The following is a 25,796-nucleotide window of genomic DNA, read 5'->3' as shown; positions in this document are numbered from 1 at the left end:
TAGTTCAAATCTTCCTTCTTCATTATGTATAGGGGTTGACTGTATCTGTAGAATTCTTGGAGATAAAGAGATTACCCAACTATTTAACAATATAATTAACAAAATGAAAAAAAAATTTAAAGTGGGTTTACCAAGCCTCTAATCTTATGCAAAAAAAAAGAAAGTTACCATGTATGTCAAAGAACTTCTTTGCCACTAAACTTGGAGTCAGCTTAAATTTTTCTGCCTCATTCTTCTCTTCTGCTTAAGTTCTGCCTGACCTTAAAGGAGCAAGTTAAATGCAGAATCTTCAAGAAGTCTTTGCGACCCTATCCTACTCTTGAACTCAGATGTGAACTATCTTTTCTTTGATACTCCATTGTACTGAATATCTATCATTGGGTGGACAGCATTATAGTATGCTGTGTATGATGAAGACATCTGTAATCCTTGAATTGCAAGTACTCTGAGCATGGGAAGAAGAATAGAGATATCTTATTCCATTTGACTCCAGGTCTCTCAATTTATGGAAATGTATATGTACAGGATGCATATGTTCAACTTCCGTGCATTCAGTCAGCATTGCAGAAATGCCACAACTGAAACAATACAACAAGCCTTAAATCTGTAGTGTGAAAATAGTTCCAGGCAACTATTATCTTATCATGGGTATCATTCCCAGAACAAGGAATCATTCCATCTATAAGGCTCAGCGCTGTACCACCTCTGCATCACAGTTCTTTAGTTCACTAGTGAACCTTGTTCCAGCTACCAGACACCTCAGGTCTTCTTGTCATTATTTGCTAGTGCTGTGATACCTGCACAGTCTTCTCTGGAAGCATGAAGCTGTTCTATGCTTTCCTTTTAATGGATGACACAAAAGAAAAAAATCCCACAGAAGATATCTTGCTTATCCTCCTTCCTTTTTCTTGCTTTCTTTTTGTCAGTACTGGGGTTTCACAGGGCCTTGCACTTAGAACAGTATCTGGCAATAGAATCTGCCCGTTGCATGTTTATTGGAAAAATGAATGGGTGAATGGATAGCAAGGTAAATTAATGTTTAGCATAGAGGTTTGAGCCACAATATGTATTTAGTGCTATTCACTAAATGCTTGAGTAAGAAATATGAATCAATAAAAGTCTGAGTAAAGTATAAAGAGAATTATTATAATAATATTTTTAATTAGCTTCTTAGTTGAAGTAGTATACTGTAAGCAAACAATCCTGAAGCAGTCAATAGGCTCACAAAATTAAAATACTTACCTTGGTGCATCAGATTTTCTCAGTGGTGAAATTCATTTATCTGTTTATTCCAGCTTATAGAGCCCAGCCACACTTCTGGTTTTTGGTGGTTAACTGTAGAAAAGAGTATCACAGACTTCCCTGCCTGGAATACTTTGAACCTCAATTCTCAGATCTCAGCCTCCTAAGTGGCAACTGGCCTCTTTGGATGTTATATTTATATAGAAACTAATAGGATTTAGAATATATTACATAATGGACATAATATGTTACATAATGATGTCAATTTGTGTGTGTGTGTGTGTGTGTGTGTGTGTGTGTGTACACACATATGCACATGTACCAGTCCCTGAACTCAGGGGCCTGGGCGCTGACCATAAGAGCTTTTTTTGCTCAAGGCAAGCATTCTACCATGTCAGCCATAGCTGAGTGGCATGGGCTTTCCTACCCAGGCTGGCTTTGAACCATTATCCTTAGATCTCAGACTCCTGAATAGCTAGGACCACAGGTGTACATAAGTTTTTTAGGTAAATTACGTATGAAGAGTGTTTCCTAACCATATCCTCAATCTTTCTTTTTTATTCCTAAATATTCTTTATGAAATATTTGAGGAAACAGATACTTAGTTATTCTATAAATAAATGTGCACTAGGTGTTTTCCCTGGTTTCAAGTCGAGAGAAAATGGTTCTGGCTCTCTCATGTCCCTTCTGTGGCATAGGGGCTTGTGTTGGTTAATCTTGAGTGTCAACTTGATTGAATTAAGAAATGCCTAGGAAAGAAGTAAAGACATCACTGGATATGTCTATAAGGGTATTTCTAGAGATGATACAATCATGAGGACTCTAACCTAATGAACAGTTGAATCCATTGATAGATTAAAACCTGGGGTACACTATTGTAAGGCAGTGGAAGTGAGGGCTGGCATATAAATAGGTCATTGGAGGCTTTGTCTTTTGAAAGGCATATCATGCCTTTATCCCTACCTGGCTCCATTCTGCTCCCATAATGTGAGCTTCCCACCAAAATAGACCCAAACCTCTGAAATAGTGTTGCTGTTAGAATTCTTTTTTTTTTTCCCCATGGTCATAGGGCTTGAACTCTGGGCCTGGGTGCTTTCCCTGAGCCCTTCAGCTCAAGGTGAGTGCTCTACCACTTGAGCTCCTTCTGGTTTTCTGGTTGTTAATTGGAGATAAGAGTCTTATAGATGTTTCTGCCTAGGCTGGCTTTGAACTGTGATCCTCAGATCTTAGTCTCCTGAATAGCTAGGATGACAGGCATGAGCCACAAGCACCCAGCTGTTGGAATTCTTTTTTTTAGGGGGGGGGGTGTCCAGTCATGGGGCCTGAACTCGGGCCTAGGCGCTGTTCCTCAGCTCTTCAGCTCAAGGCTAGCACTCCACCACTTGCCACAGCGCCGCTTCTGGCTTTTTTCTTTTTCTGCTTATGTGGTGCTGAGGAATACGAACCCAGGGCCTCATGCATGCAAGGCAAGGCCTCTACCACTGAGCCACCTTCTCAGCCCTGGAATTCTTATAGAAATGGAAAAGCTGACTGATACAGGACTGCTGGTACCTTGTATACAAATATCCTCACTTGTGGAGCAAGCTGAAAATGCCAATAATAATTTAGCACAAAGAAAATTTGAGCATTTTCTAGGGCCAGACACCTTTTGAAGCACTGAAGATATTAACACACTGAAGACACTTGTAAGATATGCTCTCATATAGTTTAATCTAGTTTTAGTTATGGGTTCAGTATCCTTAATCCAAAAATCTACATCGAACAATGATTTGAGTACTGACATGATGGTTAGAGAGTTTTAGATTTGTTTTGTCTATGCATTGATTCCACTAATATTTGTTAACTAACTACTATTGAGAAGATGAAAGACACTGTCTTGAGTGCTAAAATTAAAATACCCATCAGAATTCTTCTGCCTACAAGGAAATTGTAGAATAGTGGGGAAACATGCCTATGAATAGTCACTTGCCTGTGTGGGACAATGTGGAATAAGCAGTAAGCTTTAGCTGAGTAGCAGTAGGAACACAGTGGTGGCATCTGATTGATTCAGGCTGGAGTAAAGAAAACTGAAATCTGTAGGGAAGAAACAGACATTGGTAGGTAAAAGTGGAAGAGAGGAAGCTCCTGGAAAAGGGAAAAGCATATACAACTTTTTATATAAATTTGTTTTTTTTTTTTTTTTGTCAGTCGTGGGCTTGAACTCTGGGCCTGGGCGCTGTCCTTCAGCTCTTCAGCTCAAGGCGAGCACTCTATCACTTGAGCTACAGCGCCACTTCCGGTTTTCTGGTGGTTTATTGGAGATAGGAGTCTCACGGTCTCTCCTGCCCGGGCTGGCTTTGAACCGCGATCCTCAGATCTCAGCCTCCTGAGTAGCTAGGATTACAGGCGTGAGCTACCAGCACCCGGCTTATATACAAATTTTTATAGGCAAGAAAGGACAACATGTTTGAGAAACGGTAAACTATATGTAAACCATAGGTTTGATTATTTAATATTACATCCCATGTTGCCAAATCACCATAAACAAAATTTTTTTTCAAAGAAACTGCATCGTTTGCTTCTCCTTTGGTTATGTCCATGTTCAAATAGTGCATGTACAGAGTCCTTCTTTTCCCAATTTATATAAAATATACACTCACTCTTCATTTTCCATATATTTAAATTTTATTTCTCTCTTCCATTTGTCTGTTTATGCCTTACTATGCATGGAAAAATAAAAGAGAGGGGAACTCCCCCCAAATTTCCAAACAGGAGTCCATCCACATATTGTAATGGAGGTGGGATCCCTATTAAGTGACAGGCAAAAGAATGTAGAAACCTATTTAGAGGCAGGTCCTTTAAACTCTGGGTCTCAAAGGATTAGTATATTTTTCTTGTGTTTACAAGTAAAAATTATAGAATTTGTAGTAGGACTTTAAGAGTAATGACCAGCTAAGACAACAAATTTTAGCATCAGAACCCACAAACTCAGACATTAGAATTATTCAGTGAAAAATATAAATATTTTGAACTTACTTTAAATGGCTAAAAATCTATATGTAGTATTAAAAAAGAGAGACTATAAAAATGGGCACACTTAAAAATATTCAAATAGAGCCAGGTGCCAGTGGTTAACTCCTGTAATCCTAACTACTCAGGAGTTGAGATTGGAGAATCATAGCTCAAAACCAGCAGCTGCAGGAAAACCCCATGAGACTCTGCAATTAACTACCAAAAAAAGCTAGAGGGGCTGGGAAGGTGGCTCAGTGGTAGAGCGCTTGCCTTGCATGCCTGAGGCCCTGGGTTCCATTCCTCAGCACCACATAAGCAGAAAAAGCCGGAAGTGGCACTATGGCTCAAGTGGTAGAGCGCTAGCCTTGAGCTGAAGAGCCAAGGGACAGCACCCAGGCCCAGAGTTCAGGCCCCCACAACCGGCAAAAAAAAAAAAAAGCTAGAAGTAGAGCTGTGGCTAAAGTGGTAATTGGAGGGAGAATTAATATACTAGAAAGTGAATCTGAAGAAAACACCAAAAAGTAAGAAAGAGATTGTAAATATGCTAACGGATTAAGGGATAGAAAGGACAGAATTCTTTTTGCCCTCTTAAGTTTATTCCCTATTGTCACTGTTTTTATTTCTGTACCCTATGTCTTGTAGATAAGTTTATCTGATTTAGGAAAGGGAAGGGGAAACACAAAAACAGTGGGACAAAAGGTGAACCAACTCAACAGTGATACTAGACACTACGCTGGAAATAAACTTTACAATTTGGGGCAGGGAAGGTGGGGAGTGTCAGGGGGAAGTGGAAGAAAATGAGAGGGAGTAACACTGTTCAAAAGGAATTGTACTCCTTACCTTACTTATGTAACTCCAACTCCTCTGTGCATCACCTTTAAAATAAAATTTAAATTTAAAAAGAAGGATTAACATGTTGAGATAGAGAAATCAGAGAGAATGAAGGAGCAGCAACATTCAACAAGTAGGTACTAACAATTTCTCAGAGTTGTTAAAAGGATATTGATATTTGTATTCAGGAAGCTTGGTAAATCCTATCTAATATAAATGAAAAGAAATATATCTAGACATATTATGATACTAGAAAAAAGGAGAAAACTTTAAAAGAAATGACAATTAGACTGAAAATTTACTTCTAATTGGAAAAAAAATGGGAACACATGAAAGCATTTATAGGATGGGGCAATTGATAGCCTATAATAAAGTAGTATTCTGAAGGACATTTTTTAAAATTGTTATTGTAAAGGTGATGTATAGAGAGGTTACAGTTACGTAAGTCAGGTAATGAGTACATTTCTTTTTGAAGTGTCCTCCTTTCCCTCTCTTTCTCCCAGTTCTGAAGGACATATTATAATGATAAAGAAATGATCCTGGGAGAAGAACATGCAAAAGAAAAAAAAATCACATGGTACATTATAAATACATTAAAAACAACAACAAGAAAGATAAAACTACTTGTGTCTCTATCTTGGGGTCCTTCAGCTTAGCTTTTATATGGTCATGTACATAGCTTTTGACATTTTCTGCTTGTCCTAGACATAATTTGGGGAGAAGAAGGGAAATAACAAGATGCTGAAATAAGGATACAGGTTGACCCACTGTAACAATGAGATACAAGACACTATGTTGAAAACAAACTTTACAACTTGTGTGGGGGGGGAGTTGGAGGTAGAGAGGGAAGGGATGGTAGGGGAAAAACAAAGGAGGAGATAACAATGCTTGATAGGAAATGTACTCATTACCTTACTCATGTAACTATAACCCCTCTGTACAGTATTTTTACAATAAAAATATATATCAATGAAGGCTAGAAGAAATACAGTAAAATTTGAATAATATAATAAAATTTGAATAAGTATCAGCATTAATATTTGATTTGTGGGGTTAAAAACAAAAGCTATAACTGAAATTCTTAAGTACAATAGAACAAAAATTAGGAAGGGGTATGCCAGAGTTAACTACTTTTTTTTTTTTATGTTCATGGGGCCTGAACTCTGGGCCTGGGCGCTGTCCCTCAGCTCTTCAGCTCAAGGCTAGCACTCTACTACTTGAGCCATTGCGCCACTTCCAGCTTTTTCTACTTATGTGGTACTGAGGAATCAAACCCAGAGCCTCATGCATGCAAGGCAAACACTTGACCACTGAGCCACCTTCCCAGCCCCAGAGTTAACCATCTGATTAAAGTATCTGTTTTGAGAAAAAAAAAACGAAAGATATCAAATAATTGGGAGATTTTATGAGATAAAATACTTTTTAAAAAATAGAGCTAATGACTGAAAGCTCACATGTCATTTTCAAAGTAATGAAAATAGAAACATAATTTTTCACTCTTATAGTAGATTGAATAATAATCACTAAGGAGGGATGAAAAGGAAAAGGAAAACATCAAAAATAGAATGAGTGAAAGGTCTGTAATGAGATGGAATAAATCAAATTGTATTAGTAACTATAAAGTCTATAAGTGAACTGACACTCCATGTAAAAGATTATCATAACTGATTTTTAATCCATCTGTATTTTTATATTAAGTAAAGACAAAAAAAGATTACAAGTCAACAAATACACAAGGTAAATTAAAAGCAGTTTTGGCTATATATATATATATATATATATCAAATAGGAATCTTTTTGAAGAAAGCATAATCACAGATAAGTACAATCATTTTATATTAAAGTTTCAATTCTCTAGAAAGGTGTACCTCTATGCATTAGAGGTATATAAAGCAAAACATTGTCAAATCTTAAGAAGAAATGGACAAGTCAAATGTTATAGGAGAGATCCAAACTTGTCTTAGAAATTGATAGAGCAGGGCTGGGAAGGTGGCTCAGTGGTAAAGTGCTTGCCTTGCATGCATGAGGACCTGGGTTCAATTCCTCAGCACCATATAAGCAGAAAAAGCCAGAAGTGGTGCTGTGGCTCAGGTGGTAGAGTACTAGCCTTGAGCTGAAAGCTGCGGGACAGTGCCCAGACCCAGAGTTCAGGCCCCATGACCAGCAAAAAAAAAAAGAAGAAGAAGAAAAAAGAAAGAAAAAGAAATTGATAGAGCAAGCAGACAAAAATACAGAAGATGTGGACAACACAAGTATCTGTTTTGATGTAATGTAACCTGCTGGACACTGTAGCCAGCAACTGAAGAATACATATCCATCATACATATTCTTTTAAGTATCCATAAAAATTATATATATATAGTTTGGTTGGTTATAGGGCTTGAACTCTGGGCCTTGGCACTGTCCCTCATCTCTTCATCTCGAGGCTAGCACTCTACCATAAGTGCCACAGTGCCACTTCCAGCTTTTTCTGCGTATGTGGTGCTGAGGAATCAAACTCAGGGCCTTAGTAAAACAGAAGACAAAGAAATCTAGAGCAGTTCCCTCCAAAAATCACACATAGCTGGGTACCAGTAACTCATGCTTGTAATTGTAGCTACTCAAGAGGCTGAGCTCTGATAATTGTAGTTCAAAACCAGCCTGAGTAGGGAAGACTTTTATCTACAATTAATCACCACACAGCCAGAAGTGGAGATGTGGCTCAAGTTATAGAACATGACCTGTGAGCAAAAAAATACTCAGGCCCTGAGTTCAAGCCCCATGACCAGTGTGCGCACACACACACACAGGCACACAACAAGAAGTGATACAAAGAAGGCACTTAATAAGCATTTGTCCATTTCATTAAAAAGTGACAATAAGTATAATTTCATGTGTAGAACAGTTCTGAAAGGAAACTCACCCACAAATAATTCTGAATTGCACAGTCTTGGATGATCCTAGTTTTACTTTTTGTTCTTAGCTCTATTTTCTGAACTTTTTATATGTATTGCTCTTAGAATTATATGAAAACATAGTATTTTAAAGTTGAATGAATAGATTTTTGAGGAGTTAGAGTAGAGAGCATGGAAGCCAGTGATTACCCTAGACACCAAGGCTGGTGAGAGGCAAGAAGAAACACAGTATATGATCTCAGTTTATATTTAAGTAGCAGGCCTGTGCAAATGCAGTGTGTGTGTGCAGACTTTGAAAGCCTCTTCCTCCATATCACTATGGTAGGCATCGTGTATACAGCACCCAGGACCATGCCTGGTTCTGTAGATCTTCATTTTCCTTTCCCTGCTCCAGGGGAAGGATGAGGAAGACCCTGCTCTTCATTTCTAAGGAATATGCCTAGAGTAGAAGGCAAATTTAATCAATCTGGAATGTGAAACTGAGTGAAAGCTTAGTACGTAAAATTATATTTGTGCCTTCCCAGAGAACCAAGAAAATTAAGAAATGAACTAAGTAAGTTATCATATTTATTACATGGAAGATGAAGGTACAGTATTATCATTTCCTTCTGATAGGCACATCTAATAGTTCTAAAAGCAATTCACAGTATTCATGTCAAGACTTATTTTATGAGACATTTAACCATTGCTAAATTACATTTCATATGAGAATTTGCCCATATAAACTCCTCTGGAGTTACGGAGATAAGATCTGACCTATCATTTCTATTTTCACAGAAAACCATTTAGCAGAACTTTGTTCCAGCAGAAGTGTTTATTGAGTTGTAAGCCTAACACAGTTCATTGGCTGTATGTAGGACATTTTTCTCAGCACAGATTTGCTCACTTCATTAGTACTGACAGCAGATGGTAGCACTTTCACATGAATTTACCTCCTGAATTGATCTAAGAAATGTCACTAAAAAGATCCTGACAGTTTTGATGTTCCTTCACTTTTGAAAAAGGTATGTTAAACATATCAGGTGTAAGAGTTTAGATTTTTTTCCTTAGCTCTAGCACATCATTCCTAAGCCAACTAAAGACAATTTTCATCTCTGATTCTAGCTGTCTAAAGGAAATAGTAGAAAACAGATATAATCTTTCCTGATAGCATAAGCCATATTAAAATTTAACTCCATTGTAAGAAAAATGACTTGGAGAAATATTATCCAGATTAATTGTATGCACTGATCACATACCTAACATTATTTGTAAATTCTATTTCCTAGTTCATCCAAATGCAAATTTATAGGATTTCAGGATCAGCTGAATATGACTGAAAAATAGCATTGGCTGAAGTTACTGATCACTGTGAAATTTTGTGACTTCTACCTGATAAAATTCTCCATGAGATTAACCCTGTTTTTAAATTAGAGACCATTTGCCTTGAGTTAGGTGTAAGTCAATTAAAAATTATCAGACAAGAAGACAATGTTTGGTAAATGAATGAATGAATACATGAAGCTAGGTACTGGTAGCTTACACCTGTAATCCAAGCTACTCAACATGCTACATCTGGGGCTGGGAAGGTGGCTCAGTGATAGAGTGCTTGCCTTGCATGCATGAGGCCTTCGATTCAATTCCTCAGCACCACATAAGCAGAAAAGGCTGGAAATGGTACTGTGGATCAAGTGGTAGAGTGCTAGCCTTGAGCTGAAATGCTGAGGGGACAGGTAGATCTGAGGCTTGTTGTTTGAAGCCAGCCCAGGCAGAAAAATCTGTGAAATTCTGATCTCTGCTTAACTAGCAAACTGCAAGTGGAAGTATGGCTCAAGTGGCAGATGCTAGCCTTGAGTAGAAAAGCCGAGTGAGAGTGAGGCCCTGAATTCAAGTCCCAGGACCAGCATTAAAGTATAATTTAAAAAATACAGAATCCCAATCACAACAAGGAAACCTTGTATTTTTCTATGTAAATATGAACATTACAACTCCAGGCTGTATATACAGTAGTCAAGAATACACAACATTCGTAATCCAAAAATCTGAAGTTTGAAAACTTATAAAACACAAAACTTTTTTAGCACCAACAAAAATGAAATTTTGGATTATATTGGATTTGGAAGTAGATACTCAACAGGTAAAAATCTATAAAATAGACTCAAATCCAAAATCTTCAAAATCTGAGATACTTTCTATCACTAGCATTTGGAAATAAAGAATACTCAGCTTGTATTTAGAAACAATGACTTATTTTGAGTATTTTAAAAATTAATATTCTACCTATATTTGAAAGGTAATTAATTATTTGATTAATTTTCCACAACTAAGAAAAGCTAATACATATTAGAAATTATTGGGTGTTAAAACATGTATAATTTAATCATGCAAATTATGAATATTTTAGACATATTGTTAGGAATGTGGTCGTGATTAATAACAATGCTTACAGGATTTGTTTTATAAGGAGTTGTTGAATTGTAAATATTCTCAAAACCAGAACCTCCACCTTTTTTTAAACAAACATTATAACCATAGAAGTAAAGCTTCATACAGATTTGATTCTGTTAACATGTAGAAACTTTGTTCAATAAGCTTTTGTTTCTTCCCTTTTTTGTGCTATTATTGTGTATATGTTACATTCATATATGTTACAAACACAATTCTATACTGTTACAATTTTTGTTTTTTATAATCTTATGTCACTTAAAGAAATTAAAAGAAAATTTCTTAAGGTTTTGTTGGAGAAAGTCTGTCTTTAGTTTGGGGAGTTTTGAAATAAAGCCTTGCTGGCCTCAAACTTGTGATCCTTCCACTTTAGTCTCCTAAGAGCCTGGATTATAAGTGTGAACCACCACACCTGACTGAGTTCACCATTTCTGAGGCTTTTCGTTTTTTTTTCTTGTGGATTTGATTACCCTTTGTATGTCTTGGGAAGCACTTTCTTTAGTATATTTTATAAGGCAGACTTATTAACAAGTAATTCTCTCAATCTATTTCCTTGGGAATCTAATTTTTGAAGCATAGTTTTTCTGGATATAGAATTCTTGGTGTACCATTTAGTTTTTTCCACCAGCACTTTGAATCTACCATTGCTTTCTGGACAGATCGTCCAGAAATATAGCCATTGCTATATTTTTATTCTTTTGGGTTTTTTGTTTTGTTTTGTTTTGTGTCGATCGTGGGGCTTGAACTCAGGATGTGGGAACTGTCACTGAGCTCTTTTTGCTCAAGACTAGTGCTGTATCACTTTCAGCCATAGCACCACTTCCAGTTTTCTGGTGGTTAATTGAAGATTAGAGTCTTACTGCCTTTCCTGCCCAGTTGGGTTTGAACCATGATCCTCAGGTCTCAGCCTCCTGAGTTGCTAAGATTTCAGCCATAAGCCACCAGTGCCTGGCTTTTTTATTCTTTTTTATGTGAAGAGTATTTTATCCCATCACTTTTTGTTTTGTAAAGAATAATTATTCCATTTTTGAATTAATAAACACTTGTAATATAAAAAAGTTTCATTATAATAATACACTTGGAGCATATTCATCTCTCAGCCATGTTCCCATTCCTCTTCTCCCTCCTCTCTTCTTTTCAAACAGCATTTGGTGGGTTTCACTATGCTGTTATAACACAGAACACATAAAATATCCTTGGACCCACTTTGTCCCTCAGTACCTCCAGAGACAATCACTGTTTTATCTCTTGACACATTACCATTATTATTATTGTCATTGTCATTTAGGTCTGTACTCTGCAAATAAGAATATTAGATATTTGACTTTTGAGCTTGACTTACCCCAGTTCCATCCATTTCCTGCATATTACATTATTTTTTTCTAGCAAAGTAATATTCTATGGTGTGTGTGTGTGTGTGTGTTTAATTTCTTTATCCATTCACCAGTTGTTAGGTCCCTTGGCTGATTCCATAGTTTGGCAAGACTCACATCTTTTCCTAAAATATGGACTCTCCTTGGTTTTGGCAGTCAGTCACTTGCCTATGATATGTATAGGCATGAACTTGTTCTATAGCCTGTATTTCTTTCAATATTTTGCCTGTTCTATTATTGTCTCCTCAGATTCCTATTGCATGTATGCTAGATAGTATAGGTTGTCATAGTACAGGTCTCATATACTTATTTTACTCCATTTTTCTTCCTCTGTCTTCTTTGGACTGAATACTTTCCTTGTTTTAACCTATTAATTCTTTTACTGATATTTTATATTTTCTGAATTTTTATTTTTGATATATTTTTCGACTCCAAAATTTCCATTCAGTTTTTTATCCAGTTTGTATTTCCTTATAGATATATACTTTATTTACAGAGTCTTATAAAGTATACTATATATATAGATATGTACTTTATTTACAGTTTTCTCTTTCATTTGTGTGAACATAATTTCAAATATTACAGCATATTTATAATAGCTGAATTATTTATAACCCATTTGTAAATCCAGTATATTGACCCACTCATAGTTTTTATTAATAATATTTTCCCCTAATATGTGTAATACTCTGGTTTCTTTGCATGTCTCTTAAATTTCTTTGAAAACTAAACATTTTAGCTAGGCACTGGTCACTCATGCCTATAATCTTAGCTATTTAGGAGTCTGACATCTGAGGATCATAGTTGGAAGCCAGCCTGGGCAGGAAAGTTCATGAGACTCTTATCTCCACTTAACCACTTGAACACATGCATGTGTGCACACCCACACCCACATCTATCCACCCTCCCCTGCCCCCTCCACACACAGCTGGAAGTGGAGCTGTGACTCAAGTGGTAGATCACTAGCCTTGAGCAGAAAAGCTCAGTGCCCAGTCCTTGAGTTCAACCCCTAGGACTGGCATGCACACATGCTCATGCACACACACTCATGCACATGCATGCGCGTGCGCGCGCACACACACAAAGAATAAAATCTAAACATTTTGAATAATATGGTAAATTCTGAATTCTAATATTTTACCCTGAAGATTGCCTGTTATCATTGTAGTTTTTTTAGTAGCTTTCCTAGGCTTTTTTAAAAAAATTTATTTTATTTTATTTGTGAACGCTTTACTAGGCTTTTAAAAAAAGTTTTATTGTTGTCATAAAGGTGATGTACAGAAGGGTTACAGTTATATAAGTCAGATAAAGGATACATTTCTTTTTGAAATGTAATCTCTTCCCTTGTTCTTTCTTAGTTTTTCCCTCCAGTCCTCATATACAAGTTGTATAGTTAATTTTCAACATGGTGTCTAATAAGTAACATTGCTGTATTTGTTCACCCTTTGTCCCTTCATTCTGTGCCCCCCCCTGCCCTCCCAAAGACAGATAAAGGAACAAATAAGACATAAAGAAAATGAAACAGCAATAAAGAAAAAGGGCTCTTATTTCCATTTCCTGGAGTTCATTTTGATAAATATTTTATATGATCAGAGGCATGTAGGTATTGTGGGCTCCTCCCCTTAGCAGCCTCCTTTGGTCTCACTGTTTGAGAATTACTGGAGGTTCCTATTCTTTATCTGCAGAATTTGTCCTGCCTATTTCCTTTTCTTCTTTCATTTTCTTTTTCTTCATTTTATTTCTTTTTTTCCTTTATTCCTTTTTCCTTCTTTGTCCTTTTCTTCCCCTTTCCTTCCTTCTTTCTGCCTTCCTTCCTTCCTTCCTTTTTTTTGAGTTGGAGTCATTATTGCTCAAACTGGTGGGCTCAGCCTCTTAAACATCTGATACTTCAGGTATGTAGTCTCATACTTTTCTTTTTCCACTTTTAATTCTTTAGCCTTTCTTCCTCAGGTCACTGTATAGCTTAGTGGTTAGCCAATTATTGGACAGAGATTGTGCTCAAATATCCTAGTACTATAAGCCTTCTTCCGTTTGCATAGTATGTGGGTAGTGATCAAATCAGCCTTGGCTGTTACTTCTCAGCAAACTTTGTGTCCCCCCTGCACATGGGCATAGTTCTGATCAGCCAGGATGCCTGGAGAACCTTTCTCAGACTGCCTGAATTCTAGGATCCCTATTACACTTCTGGCTTGTCTGCTGATGGCCTCAATTGGCCGAAAATCTTCTGGTCAGCAAAGCTGTGCTTCTCTTTTTTCATTTAGAACCTAGTTTGTGATTTTTATTGACAATGCTGCTGAGCAATAGTTTTCACCATCTGCTGCAGATCAAGGCAGCCTCTCTGGCAGCCTAGCTGCTGGCTCTCAGGGCCCTCCTGGCTCTAGTAAAGTCCTCTGTTGATGGAGCATGGAAAGGTGTAGGATGTCTTTTTAGGCAGGCAGGCTATAAATTCACTCTGCTTCTAATTTGAAATTCTGAAACATCATGAATTTAACAAAATTTTTGTTTGCTCTTGGTGATTTCTATAGCCTGGAAATGGTTTATTTTGAGTCATTTGTTCAGTTTTATACTTATTTATGGGAAGTCCTCTTCATTCTGTTATAAGTGAAAATTTACTCCTATCATTATTTCCTTATAAAGCTTTTCTTAAGCTGGTGGCACCTGCCCATCATTCTAGCTATTCAGGAGACTGAGATCTGAGGATCGTGGTTGGAAGCCAGCCTAAGCAGAAAAGTCCCCATGAGATTCTTACCTCCAATAAACTACTTTAAAAAGCCAGAAATCATGCTGTAGCTCAAGTGGTAAAGTGCTCACCATGAGCACAAAGAGGCCCAGGGACATTGCCCACGCCCTCAGGTTAAGCCCCGGGACCAGCAAAAACAAAACAAAACAAAAACAAACTATCCACAAAAGCTGAGAACAGTGGTTCAAAATTCCAGTTGCTTCGGTGGGTTATATGTTCAAGACCAGCAGAGCGAAAAAAAGTTTGCAAGACTCCTCTTAACCAGTACAAAGCAGGATGCATGCAGTTGTTTCATCCTAGCTATATAGGAAATAGAAATAGGAGGATCAAGACCCATGTCAACCCCTGGGAATAAATGTCACATCCTATCTGAAAACTGACTACAGCCAAAAATAAACAGTGGCATGGCTTAAGTCACAGACCACAAGTGCAAAATCCTGAATTCAAAGTTCAGATCTTCCTTCTACCCCCAGGAAAAAAAATGATGTGTCACTCAGTTTAAGATAATCATACTGAGACATATTTATATAATTTTTTTGCAGTACTATATTTTTTGTGCTTATAATTCCAGCTACTTAGGAAGCAGAGATTGGTAGGATTGTATTCTAGACCAGCCACAACAGGAAAAAAAAGATTTCTAGAGGCACTACATGGGAAGAAAGAATGTCAAGAATGCTAAAAATTCCAGATCCCTAAAACACTCAATGTCACCAATGCAAGTAGAACGGTGTATTTCAGTCATTGTAAATAGGTACATGTATATGCATGCAAATATGATGAATGCTTGAAACTGAGACAGTAGTGACAATCACTACTTTCAATAAGAGCCGTTTCCCAGGAGCACTTCTAATGAGTTCAGCTTTTTCATAGGCTGACCAAGAAGAAAAGCCAAGAGAAGCAGCTGGGCTGACCCTAGTCCAAATTCAGTTACAAGCCTGTTTTATTTGGCCTATCCCTTCCTTAAAAAAAACTTATTCCAGCATTTAAATCTAAGAGGTTTTACATAAACTTCTAGTTCCCTAAGTCATGTGGACAAATGGGAAGCTCTCACATACTGGACCTATGTTCCCAGTTAACACATTTGCGTGGTTCAAAGTAGCAAGCCTGACCTTGGATGGTAGCCCTCTCAAATTCACCATGGTCTATCACTGCTGGTGTGTTGAAATGACTTTTCCCCTGTAGGTCACCTGACTAGATTTTATACTTATTTAAGTTTGTTGTTATAGAATTGTTAATTCACAACATAGTTGGTAGATTTGTCGTCAATAATTATTTTTGTGTTTGTAGATCACATGCACAAATTACTTACTACAGAGACCATCCTTGGGCTCCCCATTGTTTGCTGAATGCTTTTACTGTACCTTTTATCCAAATATTTTCTTAGAAGTGGAGTAGGTTATATCATATGGGATTTTAGCTTCCAGAAATAGCCATATAGACATTGAGACACGTCACACAGTAGAACTGTGTATTTCAGTCATTGTAAGAGAGAGAGAGAGAATAACTTAAATATTTCTGTTATTCCCCCACCCCTTACCTCACAGAAACTGAACCCATTAGAACTGGCTGAAACAATGAAATGTTGGCCAAATTTGGGTTTAAAAATATGCAAATGAATTTAGTTCCTTGATCATTGACAAAGAGATGAATGAAAGATGATCAAGCTACTAGGCTTCCTGGGCATCCTTGAAAGAAAACTAATGACAAACAGTAATCCAAGAGGGAACTAATAAAATTTATATTAGTGTTCCTGCCATGTAAACAAAAATGTGTCTTATTGTACTTGACAATACTATTTGTCAGTGAATAGCTCATCACCATCCTCTTGTCATGTCTAGACTATAAATTGTCTTTCAAAGTAGAACCTGTGCGTTAATCAATAGCTTCAAATTTTAAAAGAGTAAAGTGGATTATTTGTTTTAACTTTTTCAAGTAACTCACAGAGAAAATCTAGGACCAATTCTGATTCTTACAGGAACATCCAATCCTTGGGCAACCCTTTTTTGTATTACATCCCTGCAAGACAAATGAATTCATGACTCCTGTATTAAAGAATTCACAGAAAATCAATAGGTAAGAAACACCTTAAAGACACATTGGTCTCTGCTCTGATTTTAAAACTGTAAATCTTTTTATGCAGGTCTAAAAGCTAAGTGAAAAAAGAAATATTCTTTGTAATAATAACAATGGCTACCATTTATTGATTTTTTTATGTGGTAGGTGCTATTCTAAGAGTTTTAGATATATAAATGCATTGGATGTTTATAAGGTCCCCAAGAATACTATTATTTTACACAGTTTACAGAGAATGCAGCTAAAGCTCAGAGGAGTTAAAAGACTCCACCAATGTTACACAGCTAATTAATGATACAACTGGGATTTGAACCCAAGCATTTTTGCCTCAGAAACATGCTCTTTAACCACTGTTGACCTATTATAATAATACTATAAATTTCAAATATAAAATTTGAGTCATCAATGCAAGTCAGGAGCTCCAGTATTACATTTCCCTTCAACTACCTTCAAGAGATACTCATATTTTCTCTGAAATGGAAATTCTTTCCAAGCAATGAGGCTGCTATTTAGAAATGCAGGAAAACCAGGTAGGAATACATCTTGTATCACTGACTGATGAGAAGTTCACTATTCATCCAAAAATTATGATGGAAGCATTTATTTGTATTGCTATGTTTCACTTACATCCTAGGAATGTCAACTATATCACATCATGGCTGAGCATTGTAGGGCCAGTCATTGGGCTGAATCTCCCTCTGAGTTATGCCAGAGCAGCTTCTCGGGATGAATGACATATTGACAAGGTAAAAAGAAAAGCTTAAGACTTCATGTTTTAGTGTGTGATCATATGTTGCCATTGAACTTAGATACTTCCCTCTTCTATGGTAACCTTGCATTCATCTTAAATGGGCTAAACCCTGGTTTGTGTTTTAGTTTTCCAGTAATATCATAACCCAGTTATTTGGGAAGCATTTTCCTTTGCTGTAAATAACATTCACTCAGCTAAAGGAGGGGGCAGTTAGCATGGATATTCTTGATGAAAGGCTTTTTGCTCAGTCAAACTACTTTTATTCTATTGACTTTTATTTTGTTGTTCTTCTCAGATCTTCTGTTGAACTTAGCAGCTATGAAATGAAGACCAAGAGATGGCTGTAGTAGAGCACTTGCCTGACCAAGTGCTGGGTATTCCAAAACCAGTACTGCCACAAAAATGTTTGATTAAAAAATAGAACACCCCAGACTTTACCTGATTTTTGTTTGTTTGGTCTTTTTTGCTGGTCCTGGGCTTGAACTCAAGGCCTGGGCACTGTCCCTGAGCTTCTTTGTGCTCAGGCTGATGCTCTACCACTGGAGCCACAGTGCCACTTTCAGCTTTTGCTGAGTACTTTATTGGAGATAAGAGTCTCACAGACTTTTCTTCTCAGGCTGGCTTTGAACCATGATCCTCAGACCTCAACCTCCTGAGTAGCTAGGATTATAGGCATGAGACACCAGCACTCAATGAGTTTTTCTGTTTTTAATGAGATGAATACTAAACATTTCATGATGTGATTCTTTTTCCCCAAGGAATAAACCATCTACAGTGTTGTAATATGATAACAAATGACATTATTAGTCCACTTGCAGTTTTTTTTTGTCCTGGGTCAAGCATTTTACATTTCTTCTTTTGATATGGATACTGATTGATAAAAAAATGTGTTCATTTTAACATAAAATATATGAAAATTAAAATATAAAATGTATGTGTCCCTGGAAACTAATGTTGTAATCATGTCCAATATTAAATTATTCTACCACAATCACACTCTGGGTGCAATAGATTAGTTCTATTTTATTTTACTCTAAAAGAAAGAGAGTGAGTATACCCAGGCTGAAGGAGATAAATAACATGAAACCTTCAGTACATGAGAAAATATTGTGAAGTATTATTATACAAATAGTCATTAAATGCTCACTTTTCTTAAAATTGTTATTTTATTCATTCAATCAGTAAATAAACTTAATAGCTAGCAAGATAAAATTCACCTGGAGGAATTATCTATTTTGGTTTCTTGTTTTGTTTTTCATTCTAATTGGTCAGAAGCATAAACCAAGAGAAACTAAGAGAAAAAAATAATTGGCTCTTTAGAGAATCTAGATTCATTTCTTTGAATGAAGGATATACCTGAACTACCTGAGGTTTTACAGGCTCAAACATTAAGACCACTCAGAAACATCCTTTCTATGAGCTGATGTTCATATTCCTTACAGAACCTCTGGTTTTGGTCTACATTTTAGTGTGACATCAAATTGGGGGATGAGGTAGGCAACAAGCCCTTTACAATTCTATGCAAGGTGAACTTAATGTGTGGGCATTACAGATACTCTAAATGTAGGAGGCTATCCCCTGGTAAACCTATTGTAAGCTGATAATGACATAAATTAAAAATGCATCCAGGGGCTGGGAAGGTGGCTCAGTGGTAGAGCGCTTGCCTTGCATGCCTGAGGCTCTGGGTTCCATTCCTCAGCACCATATAAGCAAAAAGAAAAAAGCCGGAAGTGGCGCTGTGGCTCAAGTGGTAGAGCGCTAGCCTTGAGATGAAGAGCTGAGGGACAACACCCAGGCCCAGAGTTCAGGCCCCACAACCGGACCCCCCCAAAAAAATGTATCCAATACACCTAAACTACTACACATACTAAGTTAGCCTATTCTACCTTAAACATCCTCAGAACACTTTCATCAACCTTCAGTTTGACAAAACCATCTTATACAAAGCTTGTTTTATTAACAAAGCATTGGACATCTCACATATACACATAGATTAGGCATTTTGTTGATGTTATATGTGAAAACACAAACCCAATATCCAAAAAACCCTGACAACACAATATACCATGGAGTATAAATTTTCTGCCTTACTATCATAAGAGATCTTGCTACTGCCATCCAGTGTCATGAGAGAGTACTGGATCACTTACCACTGTGCACAAAAAGATCAAAATTTGAAATCTGGACTATGGTTTTACTATGGTTGAACTATTGTAAATCAGAAACTATACATGGGATATAAGAATATTAAAGCCTTTAAAAAAAAAACAATATAGCTGCTACAACTTTACTGTGGTTTTTCTGTGGTTTGTCCCTTCTGAAATTCCTATTGAAATTTCATTCCCAGATGGTGTTGAGAAGTGGTAAGACCTGTAAGAGATGATACCATGTTGTGGAAGATTAATTCAGTTGTCTTAGGACTAGATTGTTCTTTCAGGAGTGAGTTTTTGTATATAAGTTTTTGTATATAAGTTCCCAGTTTTTGTATATAAGTTCTACACGTGCTTTCTGCCATGCATTACAACAGCATGATGCCCTTTACATATGCAACTGCTTGATCTTGGACTTCCCTGCCTCCAGAACCATAAACCAAAATAAACATTTTTCTTTATGAATTACAGTCTCTGGCCTTTTGTTATTGTAACAGTGCTACTTATGGTATCCAGTGATGGATTTATGAAAGACAATCACAGAGTTTAGAGTGAGGTGATTGTCTGCTGGTTAATCTGAGAGACCATGAGCCGCACTCCTGGTATATATTGAGAGGCTCAGAATCCTTAGAGAGTGGAGGTAAAGAAAGGGTTAATTCAAATTGCTAGAAAAGCTGAAAGTAAATTTTAAAATGCTGAGCCACATATATTCATGCTAGGATAAGAGGCTGGTTATATGCTTGCTGGGCATTTTGGGAGTTACCACTTAACATCTTTTCAACTTTTACAAGAGAATCTTCCTTCCCCTCACTCTCCCTAATGTAAACATAGATTTCTCAGCAAATCATTTCCCAAGCCAGCCAAGTCATTGTGTGTGTGTGTGTGTGTGTGTGTGTGTGTGTGTGTGTGTGTGAGCGCACCCATGCAATGTGTCATCCAAACTGTACTTTTCTGGAGTTATTTTTTACTAACAGATGTTGAAATGATAACTATAGGTTTTGGACCAGTTTAATTTTTTAAAAGGAATATATATATATATATATGTTCCTGATAAGGACTTAAAACTTCATTTTTGGCAGTAAAACATTCAGAAGAGAGCATGTACATATTAAATATCAACACATCAATCCATCTCCTTAGGCAACTCTCTTTTCAGATTTTTTTATTTTATTGAGAAAACATTTTGGCTAATAATTCCCATTTTAGGCTAGGAATGTTAGGCTGGGAATGTGGCTTAGTGGTAGAGGAGTGTTTGCCTAGCATGCATGAAACCCTGGTTTTCCCTCCTCAATACCATATAAACAGAAAATGCTGGAAGTGGTGCGTGGCGCTGTGGCTTATGGTAGAGTGTTACTAGCCTTGAGCACAGAGAGGCACAGGTACAGTGCCCAGGCCCTGAGTTCAAGCTCCAGGCCTGGCAAAAAACAACAAGAAACATTTTAAAAGTGCAGTTAAGCCGGGCACCCATGGCTCATGCCTTGTAATCCTAGCTACTCAGGAGGTTGAGATCTGAGGATCACGGTTCAAAGCCAGCCCAGGCAGAAAAGTCTGTGGAACTCTTATCTCCAATAAACGGGAAGCAGTACTGTGGTTCAAGTGGTAGAGTACTAGCCTTGAGTTGAAGAGCTGAGGGACAGCACCTAGGCCCAGAGTCAAGTTCCTCGACCAACAGCAACAACAACAAAAAAGTGCAATTATACTAATAGATGGTGCCCTAATAGCAATTAAATAGTAGAAAATCTTTATATTAAAACATATAAAACATGAGAAATAGTTCTTTTTTGGGGGGAGGGGGTCTGGTCGTGGGGCCTGAACTCTGGGCCTGGGCGCTGTCCGTCAGCTCTTCAGCTCAAGGCTAGCTCTCTACCACTTGAGCCACAGCAACACTTGTGGCTTTTTTTTTCTGCTTATGTGGTGCTAAGGAATCGAACCCAGGCCCTCATGCATGTAAGGCAAGCGCTCTACCACTGAGCCACCTTCCCAGCCCCCGATAAATAGTTCTTTGTGATATGAGGGGCTATATTTCCTTCTCAGGTACTATAAAGGAATGAACTTTCAGTCAGAAATAAGGCCACTTCTGCTGCTGCTGGAAAAGTTGCTTCAGTTTTCTCATTTGTAGGGTGAGGAAACTCACCTTTTATGTTTCCTGAGGCCATCCTGTACTTAGGTTTGGGGGCACAGGCTGAGTTGGAGGTCTAGACTATAAGTTTGGTGAGCTGCTAGCTGTGTGACCTGGGCCAATTTTCTTTATCTCCTTTTTCATACTAGTTCTATAAAACAAAGGCCACAGTGCCTGTCACACTTACCTGACAAAGACAGAGGGGAGATCAAAATCATACATAAAACCAAATATGCTTTATAACCAGCAATGCTGGAAGAAGTAAGAACTGATTATAGATAACGGATACCAGTACCTACTCCTAGTCACCTCATTGCAGCCGTAGCCACTGATGGGCTCTGGAGTCCCCAATCCCCACATCTACGTGTTGAATGCTCATCTGGTGGATGCTGGATCCTGCCTGGGAAGTCTTCCTCCCCAATGCCTCTCTAACTTTTAACCTGTTCTATGAGATTTCCTTGTCTACAAAGCCATTTCTGACCCCACAACTGCCAGCTATTGTTACTCACTGTATTGTTCATTGGTTCTGCTTTACTCTGGCCCATTTCTTTTTCCCGCCTCATTTCCACATCCTGGAGTTAATTTTGATAAATATTATCTTATATGATCAGAGGCACATACACATTGCACTTTTGTGTTCCTTCCAGAAGTATCCTCCTCCTGGCTCCTTTCTTGAAGGTTCTCCTCTAGGAGGAATAAAGAACACTTTGACCAGAAGGAGTAGCAGTGGCTATGTGGATCAACAAGTACTATCCTATAGGTTAGAGGTTAAAAAAAAAAAAACCTTTCCTTTGATAAAAACTTAAATCTAAACTCAAGAGAAAAGGGTTAAAAGTTTTCTTGGACATTTCTTCCATGATAGGTTTAGTTGCTTTTACTCATAGTCCCAAGATAACCAAGGCATGAGTGCTACACTGGCAAAAGCAACTTTACATAATTTACAGAGCTAATATTCCAGGGAAGTTTTTAATTTGATAGTAAAAATTTGTGAGCTAGGAAGATGAAAATATCCTTTTATTTATCCTATCTTAGTCTTATGAAAATTCTTATTTATTGAGCACCTCTGGTGTGCTAACCTGGGCCAGATGACAGGGAGAAAAAACAGGAGATATGATCCTAGATCATAGAATGCTATAGTCCAGTGGAAATAGAAAGAGGTTCAAGGGAAGGGTGCCAGGGGCTGTGGCTGAGATATGTGAAGCAGATGCCAAGGAAGGCTGTGTAGAAGATGAATGAGAGAATTATGAGAAACTTAGGAATTAGCCAGGTGAAGATGAAATACTCAAAGGACATAAGAAGTAGTGAAGAGTGAAGGTGGGTAACAGGACTGAGGCTAGGTCTGGAAGGACCTATATTACTTGAGAATTTGTGGTTTGTCTGAAAACTACAAACAACGAATAAGATTTTTTTTTAAAGAATGCATTAAAGAGAAATGATCAAAATGTATAGTGAGGGCTGGGAAGGTGGCTCAGTGGTAGAGTGCTTGCCTTGCATGCATGAGGAAGTGGCGCTGTGGCTCAAGTGGTAGAGTGATAGCCTTGAGCTGAAGAGCTGAGGGACAGAGCCCAGGCCCAGAGTTCAGGCCCCACGACTGGACCCCCCCCAAAAAAAATGTATAGTGAAAATTATTAGTTTGGAAACTTTGGTTTTAAGTAATCATTTATCACTTAAGGATGTGCTCTGAGAGGTCAGTGCATCAGTAGGTGATTTTATCATTGTGTGACCATCATATGCTTACAAAACCTAGGTAGTGAGGCCTACTATTCACATAGGTTAGAAGGCATACATGGTCGTAAATGTGGTCAATCATCAATTGAAATTCAAGACAACTGTGTATTGTGTATATGAACGTATGTATATGTATGAAAGTGTATCTTTGTAGGTTTGCATACATGTGTGTGTTTTGAGGTAGTATATTCTAAGTTGTGATATAAACTGTATTTCTAACTCCAAAGCTCCCTTCCAGTTGTAAAAGCTGCTGAATTCCTCCACAATATTGTTGACCAGTAAGTTAAGTAGCTGACAGCTTTTCTAGGATACAGGAAGTAATCTGTTGTTGTGCCCATGACATAGGGAATAAAATCATTGGTATCTAGGACTCTGAAACTTTTCCTGTGTGTGTGTGTGTGTGTGTGTGTGTGTGTGTGTGTGTGTGCGTGTGTGTGGTTCTGGGGCTTGAACTAAGGGCCTGGGTACTATCCCTGGGCTTTTTTGCACAAGGGTAACATTCTACCACTTGAACCACAGCTCTACGTCCAGCTTTTGGTGGTTAGTTTTGTGGACTTTTCCTACCCAGGCTGGCTTCAAACTGTGATCCTCAGATCTTAGCTAGGATTTACAGGCATGAGCCATTGGCAAGCTGCTTTTCTCTGCATTTTTGTATGGCTTATCTATAAAAATGCTTTCACTTTTTTCTCCCTTAAATTCAGTAGTGTTCATTGAAGCAGTACTGTAATGCCAAGATCTTGCTTTATCTTTTATGTTGTCAGTGGCGACATCTAGTGGTTTTACTTTAGGTATTCTGTATTCTAGACCACAGCTAAGAAAGATTTTCAAAATCACCAAGTCCCTTTTGGTAAAAAATTTTTTTTAATGAACTGAAAATTCACATGTATTCCTACATTCAATTTATCTCTACATAATAATAAGTAAAAAACCTATTATTTTGTGGTGATTTCTAAGAAATTCCAAATCCCCAGAAGGCACTATTATTTATGAAGCAGAAAATATACCCTGATAAGTTAAGAAATCACTGCTCCAGTATATGTAGTCTTTGGCACATTATTTTTCCCCCATCATTCTTTTAATGAAATAGAAGAAGCAATCCAAGAATACATATGGGATAATGAAAGACCTGAATAGCAAAAACAGTCCTTAACAGTGCTGGAGGAATATCACTAATTGATACATAATTATTTCAAGTTTGCTATACCTTGGAATGTTGCTTGACAGCACTCGGTAAGTCTTTGTTGAATGTTTGAATATGCAGGTGATTACTGAGCCCTGACTAAGAATCCCATGGGAATATTGGACTTTGCAGGACTGGGAAAATTTGAAGCAACATTTCAGTTAGGATACATGATGAGCCAAAAGTGGAACCATAATTAGGATCCAACAGGATGGCCTTGAAGGGAATTACCTATAATGGTGACCAAAAGATAGAGTTGTTTTAGAGACTCAGTTGGCAGTACTATACTGGGTGGATTAGAAGGAAGAGAAACTAGATAAAGGCAAGGAGGCTAATGTAGTGAAGTGGTATACTCACCCAAATTAGAATGTTGAAAAGAAACCAATTTCTGAGATATTTTGAGAACTTGGAGTGGAATCTAAGGAAAGACAGTTTTTATGTCAAAGTTTTAACCTGGTTAGTTCCTGCTTAGGCTTAGACTAGCTCTCCTTGTCCCATTTCTGCAGACACCGGGGACTAAACTTGTTTTCTTCTTTTGGGAAATACCACTCACCTTATCATTTCAGATGCCTTTCTCCCAATACCAGCAGCGGAGTGAGAGTCTCCTCAGCCCCCTCCTTGGTAAGTCAGGCCCAGGCTCTTGCTTATCAGGAGGGAGATGGATAAACAAAACGGACTACATAGCAGGTAAGGGGGATTGAACTTTACTACCTGTGTATCAAAATGGGCAGATTTCATACAGATTATTGAGTTAAAACAAAAATTAGATGGTTTGAATGGGTATCCTAAAAGTATATACTCTTCCCCATAGTAACAGTATCAACAGGTGAATAGGCCTGGAGAACTCTGCCCTCAGGAGTGGACTGATGGCATTATCTTGGGAGTAGATTCATTATGTATGGAGGTTTCTTATACAAAGTTGACTTAGGACCTCTGGAGAGCGAGACATCCATCGAGGCACAGACAGTGAAAGGTGGACAAAAGTTTAGTTACACTGTTTACACCAGAAAGGGGTCCTGAGACCACCTTGTCCTGGGCTAGATTCCCAAAACCAAGAGCAGCCTCGACCACCAAACCTGACCCCCCCCACCCCGACCTATTAGTTGGTCTGCAAATCCCCAAACCTCAGACCTCCGAAGCTCCAAAGGGGAAGGCTTTCCCCTGTCTCCCCTTCCTCCTCCACCGCAGGCCTCTCCGCTCTCCACAGGCCACAGGCCTGCCCTGCCCCGGAGGCGCCTCTCCGCAGGCCTCTCCAGAGGAAGGCGGAAAGGCCTCCCAGGCGTGCCCTGCACTCACAGGC

At 37.9% G+C, this 25,796-nt stretch overlaps 1 protein-coding gene across 1 annotated transcript in view; it reads left to right on the top strand.

The window, feature by feature from the left end:
- The window catches only part of Atg10 (autophagy related 10), a 267,153-nt gene extending 249,390 nt beyond the window's left edge, over positions 1-17,763 (top strand). Inside the window, exons 6-8 of the mRNA XM_013015839.1 lie at positions 16,471-16,568; positions 17,203-17,314; positions 17,615-17,763. Of these exons, the coding sequence (XP_012871293.1) occupies positions 16,471-16,568; positions 17,203-17,302 (198 nt within the window). The 3' untranslated portion in view covers positions 17,303-17,314; positions 17,615-17,763. The remainder of the gene's footprint in view (positions 1-16,470; positions 16,569-17,202; positions 17,315-17,614) is intronic.
- Positions 17,764-25,796: the final 8,033 nt, after the last annotated feature.

The sequence above is a fragment of the Dipodomys ordii genome, unplaced genomic scaffold (genome assembly GCF_000151885.1).
Source record: "Dipodomys ordii isolate 6190 unplaced genomic scaffold, Dord_2.0 Scaffold28, whole genome shotgun sequence".
Taxonomy (NCBI): domain Eukaryota; kingdom Metazoa; phylum Chordata; class Mammalia; order Rodentia; family Heteromyidae; genus Dipodomys; species Dipodomys ordii.
This window is presented reverse-complemented; position numbering and strand designations above follow the sequence as displayed.